Source organism: Peromyscus californicus, unplaced genomic scaffold (genome assembly GCF_007827085.1).
Source record: "Peromyscus californicus insignis strain IS unplaced genomic scaffold, ASM782708v3 Scaffold_9__1_contigs__length_137607984, whole genome shotgun sequence".
NCBI classification, from domain to species: domain Eukaryota; kingdom Metazoa; phylum Chordata; class Mammalia; order Rodentia; family Cricetidae; genus Peromyscus; species Peromyscus californicus.
The window spans coordinates 100,780,778-100,796,546 of record NW_026294617.1 but is presented as its reverse complement, the minus strand read 5'-3'; the positions used below and the strand labels follow the sequence as shown (position 1 = coordinate 100,796,546).

At 40.8% G+C, this 15,769-nt stretch overlaps 1 protein-coding gene across 3 annotated transcripts in view; it reads left to right on the top strand.

Annotated features, from left to right (window-relative positions):
• Positions 1-15,769, top strand: part of Ndst3 (N-deacetylase and N-sulfotransferase 3) — a 154,820-nt gene that overhangs the window by 105,507 nt on the left and 33,544 nt on the right. For all 3 annotated transcript variants that reach the window (XM_052730197.1, XM_052730198.1, XM_052730199.1), the window contains exons 7-8: positions 11,923-12,105; positions 13,863-13,959. In XM_052730197.1, coding sequence (XP_052586157.1) covers positions 11,923-12,105; positions 13,863-13,959 — 280 coding nt within the window. The remainder of the gene's footprint in view (positions 1-11,922; positions 12,106-13,862; positions 13,960-15,769) is intronic.

Genomic DNA, 15,769 nt, shown 5'->3' with positions numbered 1-15,769 from the left:
GGACCGAGAGGGTCCACAGGAAGGAGAAAAATGGTCCACTCCAAGGTCTGGCAGACCACTAAGAATGGACATAGGATGGAAGGAGAGGCCCCTGAAGGCAGGCTGCTACATGGCTGGGAATGAGACTAGAAAATTGTAATGGAGGACAAGAAAGAGAGTAAAGATCACCTACCTGATTCCCAGCTGAGTTCCCATGTAGAATAGGAAGGTTAAATATTTAGTAATAGTTTTACCATTTGATATTAAAACTTTGGCCTGACCTCAATCTATAATTCCAGTCTATTGCATATATAGCAGTATATGTCAGAATTAACAATGCCTGGGCTCAGTGAATAATCCATACAGCAATGTGCCACCTAGTTTTACATCAACTTGACACAAGTCCTAGTCATTAGAGAGAAGGGAGCCTCAACTGAGAAACTGCCTCTATAAGATCAGGCTCTAGGCAAGCCTGTAGGATCTTTTCTTAGTTATTGATATGTGAGATCCCAGACAATTGCAGGTGGTGGCATCCCTGGGCTGGTGGTTCTGGGTTCTACAAGAAAGCAGTCAGTGCAAGCCATGAGAAACAAGTAAGTAGCACTCCTCCATGTCCTCTACATCAGCTCCTGTCTCTAGGTTCTGGTCCTGTTTTTCCTGTCCTGATTCCTTCAGTGATGAATAGTGATGTGGAAATGTAACCCGAATAAACCTTTTCCTTCCCAAGCTGTTTTTCATTACAGTGTGTCATCACACCAATAGTAATAACTAAGAAACAACTGTCCATGTTAAAATTAGAGGTAAGTGGGCTCAGTGAGAAATCAAATAGCCTTATATGTTAACAGAGAGATACATAGGCTCACTAGGCAATACATATAACAATGTATAGTATCATAATTAGGGAAAACTTGCACTGAAGCATGAGGGTGTATGTATGTAAAGATACGGAACATCTCAAAGCTATTAAAATAAAAGGCAGGATATAGAATTACATGTACCATATTTTTATACTTTTGTACTTGAGGTTGCAGACTTAAAGAGGAAAAATACCTGTATATAATTACTTTGGCATAAAATATTTCTAGAACACAACACATATGACATAGAGCTGATAATAGGGAAAAATTATAATGCAGATTTGAAAGAGGAATTGATGGAAAGCCATATAGTGACCAATACTGTGCATGGTAAAGCATGATTGTGGAGGACTGGTTTGACATGCTTCACACAGAATGAAAATGGAAGGCATCATGTGTTTGGGGAGCACTGTCATCAGTGTTACAACTGAAGTGTTCATGTACCTGAAGGTCTTTGCCTGACTCAAAGTCCTACATGTGATATCATAGTAAACAGAAAAACAAGCAAAAGGTCAGATTTAGAAAAGAGCTGGAAGGGACAGAAGATGCCTGCCCTCCCTTTCCCCACTTCTCCCCTATCTCCATTAATAAGAAAAGTTTTCCTTTCCAACAGGTAGCATTCTCCAGTCACTCATATTTAATGAAACCATTTATTTAAAGCTGTATATCACTTTCAAAGTGTCCATTGTGTCTAAGGACATTTGATTGTGAATAACAATAACAATAATAATAGTAATAGTAATAATAAATAATAACGTCAAAGCAAAACTTTTCTATAAGCCAGGCTGTTTTTTTACTTTAATCAAGACAAATATACCTTTCAGTTTCTTTTTTTTTTAATTTATTTATTTATTTATTTATTTATTTATTTAATTAATTATTTATATGGGTACTTTGTCAGCATGTACATCTACACATCAGAAGAGGGCATCAGGCAGTTGTGAGATGCCATGTGGATGCTGGGAATTGAACTCAGGACCTTCGGAACAGCAGTGACTACTCATAACCTCTGAGCCATCTCCCCAGCCCACCTTTCAGTTTCATAACATCATTGAGTCCCTTGGATCTCTTCTCAGCAGCTTGTACCATGTGGAAGGGCTGATAACTTTACATGTGAACAATGATAACTGCTGGTTCCTCTTAACAAGGTGGCTTACGTAGTTCCTAAGAAATTGGAAACATGTAACAAGGAGTAGTATTTCCTACAGAATTATTTCCCTATAAATAACTTATTCTAAGAGATTTAGAATTTAACAAATAACAAAATATGAGCCAAATGTAGAGTTCCCACTACAAGTTATTTTTAAATAGATATCTGACCTGCTTAGAGTCTTCTGTGAACTAAACTCTTGCCCTGAGTTAGGACCCGTTGTCATTATCTTGATCATTGTTTTATGGCTGTGAAGAGACACCATGACCACTGCAACTCATAAAAAAAAGAAAGCACTTAATGGGGGTTTGCTTACCATTTCAGAGGGTTAGTTCATTATCATCATGGCAGGAGCATGGTGGCACACAGGCAGAAATGGTGCTGGAGAAGGAGCTAAGAGTTCTACATTCAGATCCATGGACAGCAGAAAGAGAGAGGCGCTGGGCCTGACTTGGGGCTTTGAAACCTCAAAGCCCACTCCCAGTGACACACTTCCTCTAACAAGGCCACACTTCCTAATTCCTCTCAAGTTGTGCTTTTCCTGATGACTAAGCATTCAAATATATGAACCTATAGGGCCATTCTTATTCAAACCACCACACCTATGATGACATTTTCCCAATGCTACTGAACAATAGCCTATTATACCTGCAACCTTTGCAGTACATGGCCATTACTATTTTGACTCATAAAACAAACTTTTTTTATATATTTTTATTACTTCTACATCTTTACATGGCTTCATGCCTGACTCTTACAGCTGAGATTAACTTGTCCTGTTAGGCCCTGGAAAAACTACTGCTCTTAACTTATTTTTATGCCAAATTTCATTTATTAAAATACAATGTTTCAGTTGAAACACTACATGCAGCTTGTATGGGAGCAACCCAGAGCCAGTTCTTTCTCATAAAGGTAGAGCATCTTGGGTTGTTTCATCAATGTCTAGCAGGTGGATTTTCTTCATTCTATTCTTTCTTGTCATTTGAATATTTACCCTCTACATAAAGAAATGAAATTCTGAACTAACTTGGAACTCCCATGACTTCTCATAAAATACTGGATTAAAGGAGCTATCTTAAAAATAAGAAAATACATACTTTTTAAAATGTTAAGAGTAGGTAATAAGGAGGGTCCGAGGATCTCCCTGGAAAGGAGAAATAGCGATCTCCCAGGTGGAATGGGTGTGGGTGGGCATGGAAACTTGAGGGATCGGGTTGGGTGGGGCGGAGGGGGAGAGTGCTAAGAGAGATGACTGGAAAGGGGAGCTTTATGGGGTCAGGTAGAAGCCTGATGCAAGGGAAGCTCCCATGAGTCTACAAGGATAGCCCCTGCTAAGACTCCTGGCAGCAGTAGATGCATAGCCTGAACTAGCCATCCCCTGTTACCATCAGATTGGTAACTACACCAGTTGTCAGCAGAGAGGCTTCATCCAGTGACTGATGGAGGCAGATTCAGATACCCATCCAGGGACTGATGGAGGCAGATTCAGATTCAGATGGCCAAACATTGGGCTGAACTCGGAGAGTCCTGCTGAGGAGAGGGAGAAGGGATTGTAGGAGCCAGGGAGGGTCAGAGACATTGCAGAAAAACCCATAGAAAGGGTTAGCCTAGCTCATGGGAACTCACAGAGTCTGAACTAACAACCAGGGAGCCTGCGTGGGACTGACCTAGACCCTCTGCATATATATAACAGCTTGTTCCATTAGTGGGACTCCAAGCAATGGGAGCTGGATCTGTCCCTGGTGCTATGGCTGGTTCTTGGGAACCTATTCCTGAATACAGCGGAGGTGCTTGGTCTTATGGAAGCTTGATATGCCATGCTTTGCTGATGTCCATGGGAAGCCTGCCCCTTTCTGAGTGAATGTAGAGGAGTGGTGGATTGGAGTGGAGAGCAGAGGGGAGGTGGGGGGGGGGGGGGAGGAGAAAGGAGAGGCTGTGGTTGGGATGTAAAATAAATTAATTAAATAAAAAATGTTGAGCTTTAAATAATCAGAAACACAGTGAGCACAGCAAAAGAAGCATAGTGAAAGAACATCCCCGTGGAGGAAGAAAACCTTTGCCAGAGTGCATCTGATGGGGAGTTAGTAGCTAGAATAAAGAACTCAATCAATTAAAAAACCAAACTCTAAAATCATCCAGTCAGTAAATAGGCCAATGAATAGGCAGCTCTCAAAAGTATAATTGCCGGTGGTCAATCAATATAGGAAAAAAAACAAACAATGTTGAACATCCTTAGATATCAGAAAAATGCTAGTAAATACCTGCTTTGCGAGTCCCTCACCCTAGTCAAAAGGGCTGTCATCAAGAAAACAAGCAAAAACTGCTGCCTCGTAAGAATACAAACCAGCTGCTGTAGAACTAGTGTGGAGGTTCCTCACCAAACTGAAAATGGAATTCAACTATAGCACTCAAAATTAAATATGCTATCTGTATGCTCATTAAAAATAATAGTAAGTAAATGAAGCAGAAACTTAGCAGGGAACTTACATTTTTTAAAGGTGTAGTACTTTTTAATTCACAAAATAAAAGAACAAGTTTGATGTTTTGTTTTCCCCATCCAGGCAGGATCCAGCCCTATGAGCTAGTGTGCTAACAGAAGCCTCCCAACAATGAGATTGGTCTTTGTGGTTGCCCAAATTCAGTTCATTCACGTATGAACCAAAGTCAAATTTTCATGCGGTCCATTTTCTTTCCATCTCTTTTTCGTCTACCAAGTCTTTGAAGTTAAATTAGATACATTCTCAAACCTTTCATTCAATTTCCTCTCTATATTTTCGTCATATTGTGGGAGCAGTGCTTTAAAACCAAGAAGGAAAATGGTTTCCGCGGGAGAAGAAAGATGTTTGCATTGCAAAACTGAGTAACACATCTGTGGTTTGCTCCTGTCTGTGCAAGAAAGGTTTTCTTCTAATTAATCGCTTCTGACGCCATCATCAGCTGTGACTGTGTTCTTTACTCTGTCACCGTAAGGCTGAAGCTACAAGCTTGGCTGTGTCTGTTCTCTAACTCGCTGAGGTAGGGTCTTTGAGAGTAATGAGAAACAGTAACACAAGCCATGGACACCATGCAGACTGAACTGAAAGTCACTGGCCTAAGAGTTGGAGTGACTGTGTGAAATGTAAACGTTTGTTCCCAAGCTGAAGCAGCAGCAGTGCATTCCAGTAGCATTACTTCTGATATCTAGCAGAAACATCCATTCTCCAATCAGTCGCTTATAAGCAAAGGGCTGAAGTTGCAGTTCTTAATGTAGAGCCGGAAGAATTAAGCAAGTAATTGTGAAGAAGACAAAACACTTCAAGCTAAATTGCTTTAGATTACATTGACCTCATCCCTGTACCTCTGAAACCTGTCCCTAATTGAGAGCAATTGATTTGCCCTCATGGCTTTCTTTTAAAGCTTGTCAGATCTCAAATTAAAAATGTTAAGGCCTTTTTAAGAATCATTCTGCAATTAAGTTTTCCTCTGAGATTATTAAATGATGAGTATGGTACAAGGCAAGTATTAAAACAGAACTCAGTGGATTTAAACCTTTGAAATCATCCGTTTGCTGCCATTGGAAGCAAAAAAAACAAAAATGAATGAAAATGTTTTCAGCGTAAAACAGGATAGCACAAAATATGGAAGATATTCCGAGTTCTCAAAATTCTCATCTCATATGCCAGCTGTGTTCTTTCTTCTCTTTTACCTGCATAACCCCTTAGAGAGTGACCAGAAACTTCAGTAAGCAAGAGAAAAAGTTGAATCATCACTGGTTGGTGATTACTTTTTACCCCTGGTAGTTTGCACAGCACATCCCAGCGCTGCTAAAAAGGAAGACTACATTTAATGAGGTAGACTTCAGTTCTAGCCAACAAACACTAGTAGCCTATTCCATTCAATTTTTAAATATTTCCTTAATTATTCAGTGAAGGCTATAATATAGTCACTGATCTTGGTGAATCATGTTTAGCAACAGGACCCTATAGCAATTAAAGGTAATATACTGCACTAGTTGTTAAAAGAGAGCACAGAGTACGATGGGGTGGAAACATCAAAGTGGAGTGGAAACATGAGAGGGTATACCAGGAGAAATAAGTCACACACATGAATGCAGGGATACCTTCCCTGGAATGGAAAACAAAAGACGATAAATGAAAACATGAGATGGAAAGAAATTGCTGGACTCTGGAAGATCAAAGGGTACAGCCTGTAAGGCTACAGTATACAGTATGGTGGCCATGTGGCACTCTACACTGAGCTGTACTGTGACTATCATAGACCACATCGGATTCGGGAGACCTAGTATTAAGGGTGCAGAATACTGCAGGTTCAGACACCTGATATACGTGCTTAGCTAAGGAGCCAGTGGAGCAAAGTTACTAACAGGGATTGTGACTGAACGTCTCAAAGTCAGAATCCTGCCCAAGCACAAAACTGTCTCATGACTGAAGGACCCTCAGTGGCACTCAGATAGCCAAATCAGGTTGATGGTTGTGTCACCATTGTCTCCCCAGGCCCCCTCCGCAGCAGGCACATCAGGACCAGATCCTAATCAGAGAACTCTTGGTCCTGGGAAAACTCACAAAGGGGGACGTCATCTCACCACCCACCATGTGACACATGTTCACATGGAACCTGCTGGTGAACCACTCATATCAACCTGTTTCTGAGCCTGGATTTAGAATGTAGAAGCGTAACTCCCTCACTACAGCGTCCTGAAAGTCAGCCCTCAGCCCAAGAGGATTGTAAAAGTTAAGATTAACTGAAAGAAAAATAAATTAATGATGTGAGACATCCCGAGTAGATACTTAGATGTTCACATGAGGAATTTAGAAAGGTATAGATGAGAGTAGGTTTGAAATTAGTGAATCAGCATGGCGTTTCCCTCTAAAGATGCAGCAGGTAAAAAACAAAGCCCAGAAGAACAGCCTAGCCAAACAATGCAAACTTTTGTTTCCAAAGAGAGATCCTACCTCAAAGGAATGAGGTGGAGAGTTATAGAGAAAGTCGATGCCCTCCTCTGGTCTCCATATGCTCCTGGGTCTACATACACATTCATGTCCCCGTGAATGCTTCACATACACATACAAGAAGAGACTGCTTCTGCCAGGGAGAGACCTCAGCAAGTAAAAATGCTTGTTCTAAATCTGAGGAGCGAAATTCAATCCCACTTAATGAATTAACTTTTAGGAAAAAGATAAGGAAGAGGATAAAGAGATTGGGACCATACACTGACATGTTGTTAGTAGCTGTCATTATGTTTTCCCTGAGGCTGTGCTGAAATATCTCTGTTCGGAGGGAAATCAATGGGAGAACTGCTTCCAAGTCTCAGATTGGCAGGTCAGTGAAAAGGATGATTTACAAAGCTGTGAGTTGGGGGCTGGAGACATGGCTCAGTGGTTAAGAGCACTGACGGCTCTTCCAGAGGACCTGGGTTCAATTCTCAGCACCCACATTGCAACTCACAACTGTTTGTAACTCCGAGGTCTGAAGCCGTTTCACAGACACACATGCTGGCAAAACACCAATGCACAAAAAATAAGAATAAATTATTTATTTAAAAAAATAAGCTATGAGTGGATGATATGAAGGAAATCCCAAGTCACTGGCAGTGGAATCTTGCCTCATAGAAAAGATCAGAATATGGATGCAGAAAAATGAGTGTTACAAGGTGGCAGATCTGAGCTGGTGAGCTGCTAGAACATTGCTATAAGGGAGAAAAATGATGTTTCTTCAAACTAGCAGGAGCATCAATGACCATAATGCTATAAATAGCCATGCTTGTTGTGCAGTTGTTAAGCATAACCCAAGGCTGTGCTTTGGGTTTCTTTATGACTGTAATGGCAACCCTAAGGTCAGTATTACTGTTAACTCATGTTATTTGTTCTAGATAAAATCCTGGGAATTGAAAACTTTAAAGATCTCAGAGCCAGAAGGTATTAGAGCCTACTTTCTTAAACAATATGTAGGACAAAGCTAAAGACATAAAGATATTCTTTATCAGCAAAGTGAACAGAGAGAAGTGGCCAGGAAGAAAACTACTGGAGAGGAACATGCCACAGTCGGGTGAGAGGAAGAAATGGGAGGTGTCAAGTTAGAGGGGACAAGAATAAATACTTGACAGGACTAACAATTTTGTTTTTGTTTGGTTTGTGTTGGGAAATATTTTTTTAAGGTGTGTTGCTTTTGTTCATGTTGCATTTGTTTAACTCTGTGAAGCTGTGTTACTGTGTCTGTCTAAAACACCTGATGGTGTAATAAAGAACTGAACAGCCAATAGCAAGGCAGGAGAAAGGATAGGTGGGGCTGGCAGGCAGGGAGAAAAGATAGAAGGAGAAATCTGGGAGAAAGTACAAGTAGCCAGAGAAGGAGGAGGACTCCAGGGGCCAGCCACCCAGCCACACAGCAAGCCATGGAGTAAGAGTAAGATTTACAGAAGTAAGAGAATGGGAAAAGCCCAGAGGCAAAAGGTAGATGGGCTAAGGTAAGGAAAGCTGGCAAGAAAAAAAGCTAAGCTAAGGCCGAGCATTTCTAATTAAGAATAAGCCTCCATGTGTGATTTATTTGGGAGATGGATGGCGCCCCCCCCAAAAAAAAACAAACAAACAACAGGTTTGCATTTTTATTTCACTTTTTTTTATATTCTATACTATTTTAGCAGCTCTTGATTTGGTGGTCTTTCATATGGTTTCAAGACTGACCATTTAGTATTGGATAACCAGTGGGTGTGCTCTTCCCCGGGAAGACTGTTTCTCCCACTCGCAGCATTTCGTACTTGCCTGTAGTTCTTTGTCTAGAGGGGGGAACCATGAGAGTCCCTCCTTCCATGTTGGCATATCTGTTGAGGTGTTGATGTCATCCTTGTTTAGGTCTTGTGTAGGTAGCCATGGTGTTGAGACTTCATGGTTTAGCCTCCCTGACATTTCTAGAAGACACAGTCTCACAGCAGGCAGCCTGTTCCTCAGGTTTCTACAACCTCTGGTTCCTACAACCTTTCCACTCCCTCTTCTGCAATGATCCCTGAGCCTTGGGTTTAAGAGGCATGTTGTAGATGTATGGGTTGGGACTGGGGACCACGTAGTCACTTGTTCTCTGCCTTTTGATCAATTGTGGTTTTCAGGAATAATCTCCATCTATTGCAAAGAGAAATTTCTTTGATGGGGGGTGAGAACTACGTGTAGGTATAAGGATAAATATTTAGAATGCAGTTAGGAATTGTGCTTTTTTAGTAAAATGGTAGTTATAGGTTCTCTCCTCCAAGATCCATTACCTCACTAGACCCAGACAGTTTGCTAGATTTCCAGTACTGGGCATGATTCTCCCCATTGGGTTTTCCTTAAGTCCAATTAGAGAGTTGTTAGTTACCATTAAGATGTGAGTGCCACTATTTCACCTTTAGGGTTATTGTGTCATGTTGACAGTTGTTGAAGTCCATAAGCACCATAGTTGGGCAGGAATATTGGTTCCTTCACTCTCTTGGAAGCTTGAATGGCACATGTGCCATGAAAGCTAGTCCTCAGGAAGGAGGCTTCCAGGTCAGTTCCAGTTAGGATTCTCTAAGTCTTGTGTCTGAAGTAAGTGGTATCTTCAGCAATAGGGCCTTACCTTCCCCCTCTGAAAGGCAACCGGGGCAACAGCTAACATTCTGACCAGATATATTTGCATTGTGTATTTGTTCATACCAATCCTGTTGTTTGTTGCATATGCCTTTGTAACTAAACCAATAAAGAAAAATTGGGTAGGTTACTTGTCTGGAAAAAGATGTACAATATCCATTTCTGGATGGAAAGTATGATTCATTAAAAAATATTTCTAGCCGGGCGGTGGTGGCGCACGCCTTTAATCCCAGCACTCGGGAGGCAGAGCCAGGCGGATCTCTGTGAGTTCGAGGCCAGCCTGGTCTCCAAAGCGAGTTCCAGGAAAGGCGCAAAGCTACACAGAGAAACCCTGTCTCGAAAAACCAAAAAAAAAAAAAAAAAAAAAAAAAAAAAAAAAAAAAAAATATTTCTAAAACAAATTGACGTGTTTTTATATCCTGAAGAATTATACTCCCTTCTTTGCCTTCTATTTCTTTAAGAGCACAAAACAAATTTTAGGCTGGATTCCAAAATCTAAAAGGGTCAAGAGGTGACATGCCTCTCTTTGCTTACATTGCACTCTGTATTATGTTAGGTTGGCATACAAAAATAGAGTTGGAAATCCAGGAGATGTGCTGTGCTCACAGACGAAGAAGTTTTTCTCTTATGAGGTATCCTTGTTGATGGTGGTTTGGTTTGGTTTGGTTTGGTTTCTTTCAGCTTAATACGAGCTGGAAAGAACCATTAAGAAAAATGTCTCCATCAGATTGCCTGTAGACAAGTTGGTGGGGCATTTTCTTGATCAATGGTTGATGAGGGAAATCCCATCTCACTGCGGGTGGTGCCACCCCTAGGACAGTGGTCCAGGGGTGTGTAAGAAAGCCAGGGGAGGCAGACAAATCATCCCACATGCCCTCTGCTTCATTCTTGCCTTGAGCTCCTGCCCTGACTCCCCTCAGTGATGGGGTGTGACCTGAGAGTTATAAGGTGAAGTAAACTCTTTCGTCCCTAATTTACTTTTGGTCATGATGTTTTATCACAGAAATAAAAAACCTAACTAAGAGAGGAGATAAGTGAAATACTTTATAAACATTGCCTCAGTTCTTACAAATGAGCTTCAGTTTCAGCAAAGCAGCATCATTAACTGGCTGGTAACTCCTTTTGGATAGCCTGACTTTATCAATACCGGTCCCATTTTGCTTTTGGTAGTTGCGCAAGTAAAAAGGTAGGTACCCTGCTCCATCACAGTACAGACTGTTGTTCCGTGACTGAGTAGTGAACTCAGCTGCATTAGTGTATGAGTCCTAATACACTCATATTACATATGACATAAGCGAGAAATACAGATGTACTGCAGCATTGGTATTTCTCACTTTCTATCTGATGTAGACACTGTTCAGGGAGGTAGGACATGTAACTAGGTCTTTCATAAAAACAAAGCAAAAAATATAACTAGCAACTAACTAGGTTAAAATACATCTTTAATTAGTGTACTTACAAGCAGACCTGAGTTTAATAACCAGAAACACATACAGGAAGCCTGGCCATGGGGGTACATGCTTGTACTCCCAGTGTGGGAAGGCAGAGACCCAGGGCTCACTAGCTAACTAGCTTCCCTATTAGAAAAATTCCAGTCAAGTAAAAGACCATGCCTCAAAGGAAGGTGAGAGGAAGTTAGGCAGCATCTGAGGAATAAGACATAAGGTTGGCCTCTGACCTCCACTTGTACACATGAATCTGTGTGCACACACACAAAGCGGGCGTGGGGTAACCCGAATCATAATAGAAGGGGTAGCTAGAATCATAATAGGCAGCCAGTTGTACATGACTGTAATGTTAACACCCTGAGGGACTGTGAGGTTGGGGCCAGCCAGTGGGACCCTGACTCAACAAGAGAGAGAAGTGCCACAGACTTGATGCTATTTTAAGAAAAGTAACCAGAAGGATAATTTTTTAAAGCTTCGGCTTTCAGAGTCAAAAATAATAAAAAATGATGTGACTCATCAGAGAATTGTATCTGCATTGACAAGCTGGTGACTACTTAAAAGTCACCTTCCAAGTGTCTTGAAACTTCTAAGATCTGTTCAGGAAGAGGGGTTAGAACACAACTGAATAATCATGTTGAGAACTGTAGCTTTTCACACGAATGCCTGGAGACTCTGCCCCATGAAATAAAGGATAGTGATGCTCCATCTTAAGTTGTACAGACCGAGTCTCCACATATCATGTCAGATATCAGTGCGACTTGTTCTTAGGTCTTGATTGAAATCCTTATACAGACCATTTAATTAAAAAAATTAAGTCTAATGTTGGTTGACCATACTTCCTTCTAGTGTTAAAATAACCTATGTTTATGCCAAAGTTCATTTGCCTTTTTCAGATCAGTATTTTCATGACCCATTTGTCTAACTATGGAAATGACCGGCTGGGACTATATACGTTTGTGAATCTAGCCAATTTTGTGCAGACCTGGACCAACCTGCGTCTTCAGACCTTGCCTCCGGCTCAGCTGGCTCACAAGTATTTTGAGCTCTTTCCTGATCAGAAAGACCCTCTCTGGCAGGTAAAATCAGATCAGTAACTGGTATAAATAATTAATCCCACAAATGGTTTGTTGTTGTGTGAAGTTATCCAAATACAAGAATTCAGAGTAAAAGTAAAGCTGTGCATTTGGGAAACATTGAGATTTGAGAAACTACTTCCTACTGAATTGTAGGCCTATATTATTGCTAACCATTGAGCCACATTTTCTGTTCCTTTTCCCATTAGAAAGTGTAGCATATTGAGTGTGAGACTCTGTAGGCAGCGATGTTTTCAATCAGGTGTGAGAAATCAATTTTCAGACTGTTATAAGTTGAAAACAGAAAAATGGCAAACAAGTTGTGTGTTAGGCAGCTGGCCCACTGTTCAGTCTTACACACACACATGCACACACACTCGCTCTACTCGCCCATGCCACACACGCCACACACACAATGCACACACACTCGCTCTACTCGCACATGCCACCCATGCCACACACACACACACACACACACACACACACACACACACACACACACACACCCCTATCTGTAGTTTCCAGTCCACATTGGCAGCTCTCTGGAGTAAGCTTGGTGCTGATAGCCTGTGTTAGTTTTTGTTGGTGTCACAAGCATCGTTTCTTCTTACTTCCTGCAAATCACCAAATGTCAGTCACTTGAAGCACACACAGTTTTCCCCCTAATTTCTCCCCTTATCTTTAAGCTGGAATCATTATCATTATGAGGGAGTGGTTTAAAACAAAGAGTAGCAACCAAAAGGAGCACATCCCTTTTGTCTTTGCTACATATAAACAAGTTTATTTAACGTCACATACCTATAGTGTTAACTGACCAGAAGGAAAGAGTGGTCCTGTTTGCTTATTCATGAAATAGTACTAAAGAATGCTGTGATCCTTCCCCTTTACATTAATGCATATACTGTGTCTTAGGAGAAATTGAGCTCTAAATACAAGTACAACTGCCTTATTTATTAAATAGATAAAAAAGTAACCCATGTTCACCTTCATTTTGCACATCTGCTAAAATTGGGTACTTTCAACATCATAGTCAGTAAAGTTACAATCTTAGATAAATATTTACCAAATTTTGAAGGTAGCTGGAAGGAATTGACTATCTCTTTAAATTAGTGTGACTTGATCTCTCTTCTCTTGAAGGAAGCTCAGTTACTTAGAATAAAAATAATAATAAGGTCCAGGAGAACCTTAAGTAGAGTGTTTTAGTGAATGCTGAGAGTATACCTCCCTTTAGAGCAGTGGTTCTCAACCTTCCTTATGCTGCGACCTTTAATACAGTCCCTCATGTTGTGGTGATCCCCAACCATAAAATTATTTTTGTTGCTACTTCATAACTGTAATTTTGCTACTGTTATGAATTGTAATGGAGGTAGAGGTTTGCCAAAGGGGTTGTGACCCACAGGTTGAGAATCACTGCTGCACACTAACAGAAAGAATAGTTTCTTCCCAACAAATTTACTGCTTAAAGGGGAGAGGGTAACTGTAGAATTGCCAGGAGCAGGAAAACATGATCTACTGGGCACTTGGCTGTTTACCTGAAGCCAAACCTCTCCCCTGCCCACCCCCTCACCCTCGACCAAAGGACAGAAGGAAATCCTTTCCGAGCTTTTGTGATGCCACCTCACAGCTTTCAGTTTCCCAAAGAAACCCTTACTTATCATTCTGTCTCCTTGGTTATATGAAAACGAAGATTGGAGATTCTAGCTCAAAAATGAATACACACATCCACAAGCACACCATCTCTGTATTCCTCTCCCATACAGAACCCCTGTGATGACAAACGCCACAGAGACATTTGGTCTAAAGAAAAAACCTGCGATCGTTTACCAAAATTCTTGGTAATAGGACCCCAGAAAACTGGTAAGAAATCTTAATACTATTACTAAATAATGTAAAATAACTAGACAGTCAGTCCGTTTTTTCAGCAGGACTTTGAGCCTCCTGTAAAGCGAATGAAGCAAGAGCACACATTCCAGCATACTCTGATGCAATCTTGTTCAGCTGAATAGCATACTAAGGGCTTTGTCAGGTTCTTTTTAAAAGGAAGGGGGAAAATGGATGTCACTTGAAAGACACAGCAGTCAGTTTGCTGGCAGGTCTTATTTTTTCCCCAAGGCTCTTACACCAGAAGTGTAGTTAACACTTCTAAAATTAAAACTAATTTTGTGTTTAGAAAGTGATTGACAGGATTTACTCAAATGCCAAGAGAGACATGTGTAAGTACCTGGATCTTCACAAGAAATCTTCTCCAGAAAAATAGTCTCAACTTTTCAGATACCATTTACATTCTTGCAGAGATGTCTTTTTTTTTTTAGGATCCAAAAACTGTTTGACAACCAGAACTCCTAGATGTAAACAAAACTTTCTGCTATCAAGGTGTTTATTCACACCCAGGAGGAATCCATTGCATACCTTCTTAAATGGGTGTGCAATTTGTTCCCCCATAAACTTCTTGTTTCTGTAAAACTCAGTATTAAAGTGAAGCCCAGTGGAAGTTTTAATGCCAAACATTTGAGCTGCATCTTGCATGATAAATTACTTGGGGCCCTTGGATTCTGGCTTCATAGAAAACAGCCACGAAAACTACCTTGCCTGGCAGTCCCTTTCCTTGCCTCTAAAGATAACTTTGAATTCTGTGCAAGATCAGCATACTCCGACACTTCATTATGTTTAATGCCGTTTGCAAATAATCAGAGAGCATGTGTAAGAATGGCAGACATCCTTTCTCTGATGTCTTCCCTTGCCCTTTTCCACTGAAAATCTAAAGATGCTTAGGAAAACATTGAAACTGATATATCCTCAGTGAACTCCCTCAGTCAGCACATAACCTCGTCATTAATGATCACCTCTGTCTGAACCTTGGCATATCCAGTTTGCACTGGAGCCCTGCAGGATACATTGCTTCTCCTACCGCACCGGATGCAGACACTTTAACATCATGGTTAGGCAGCAGAAGTATTACTGGGCATCTTAAACTCTACTGGGTTTTGAATGTTTATGTTACTATTTGGATATGACATATGCCTTTGGCATAAAATCATTACAGAAAAATGATTGTTCTGTGGAAATTAATTTTCCCAGGTTTTTTTGAGGTGTAATTTACATCATCTAATAAAATTTACCCATTCTGAATACTGAATTAGGCAAATGTTACATGGATCTGTAATAATAATTCCAGAACCCCTGATAGTGAGTCTTTTCTTCCCTAATAAGCAGATTAGGAAGCTAAGACATAGAGTTCACATGGCTAGTGATGCTGGAAATGTAACAAAATGTTTGGCCCTAGGATTTTCCCGACTCTCGATCTCTCACTGTGACTTTCAGTTGGGACAGTTCCCTGCCCCCATAAGTTTTAAAGACTGCTTCACTTTTCTCCTTGTTCTTTAATACAGTCACCAGAGCAGCAACATAGATACCACAGAGCTCTGTAGAAGTACAAACTCTTGAACCACACCTTAGACCTACTGAGTCAGAAACCCTGGGATGGGTACAGATGTCTGTGTAAACCAGTCTTATGTGACTTGGCTACAGCCAGAGTTTGAGGGTCAGTGTTGAGTGGAGGTGCTGAAGAACACCTTGTCTATCACAGGTCCTTGTATTTTATTTTCTGTTTCCTTGATTGTGGGTAGAGTGCTCTTTGTTTAGCTTAAATAAATGATCTTGGTATACT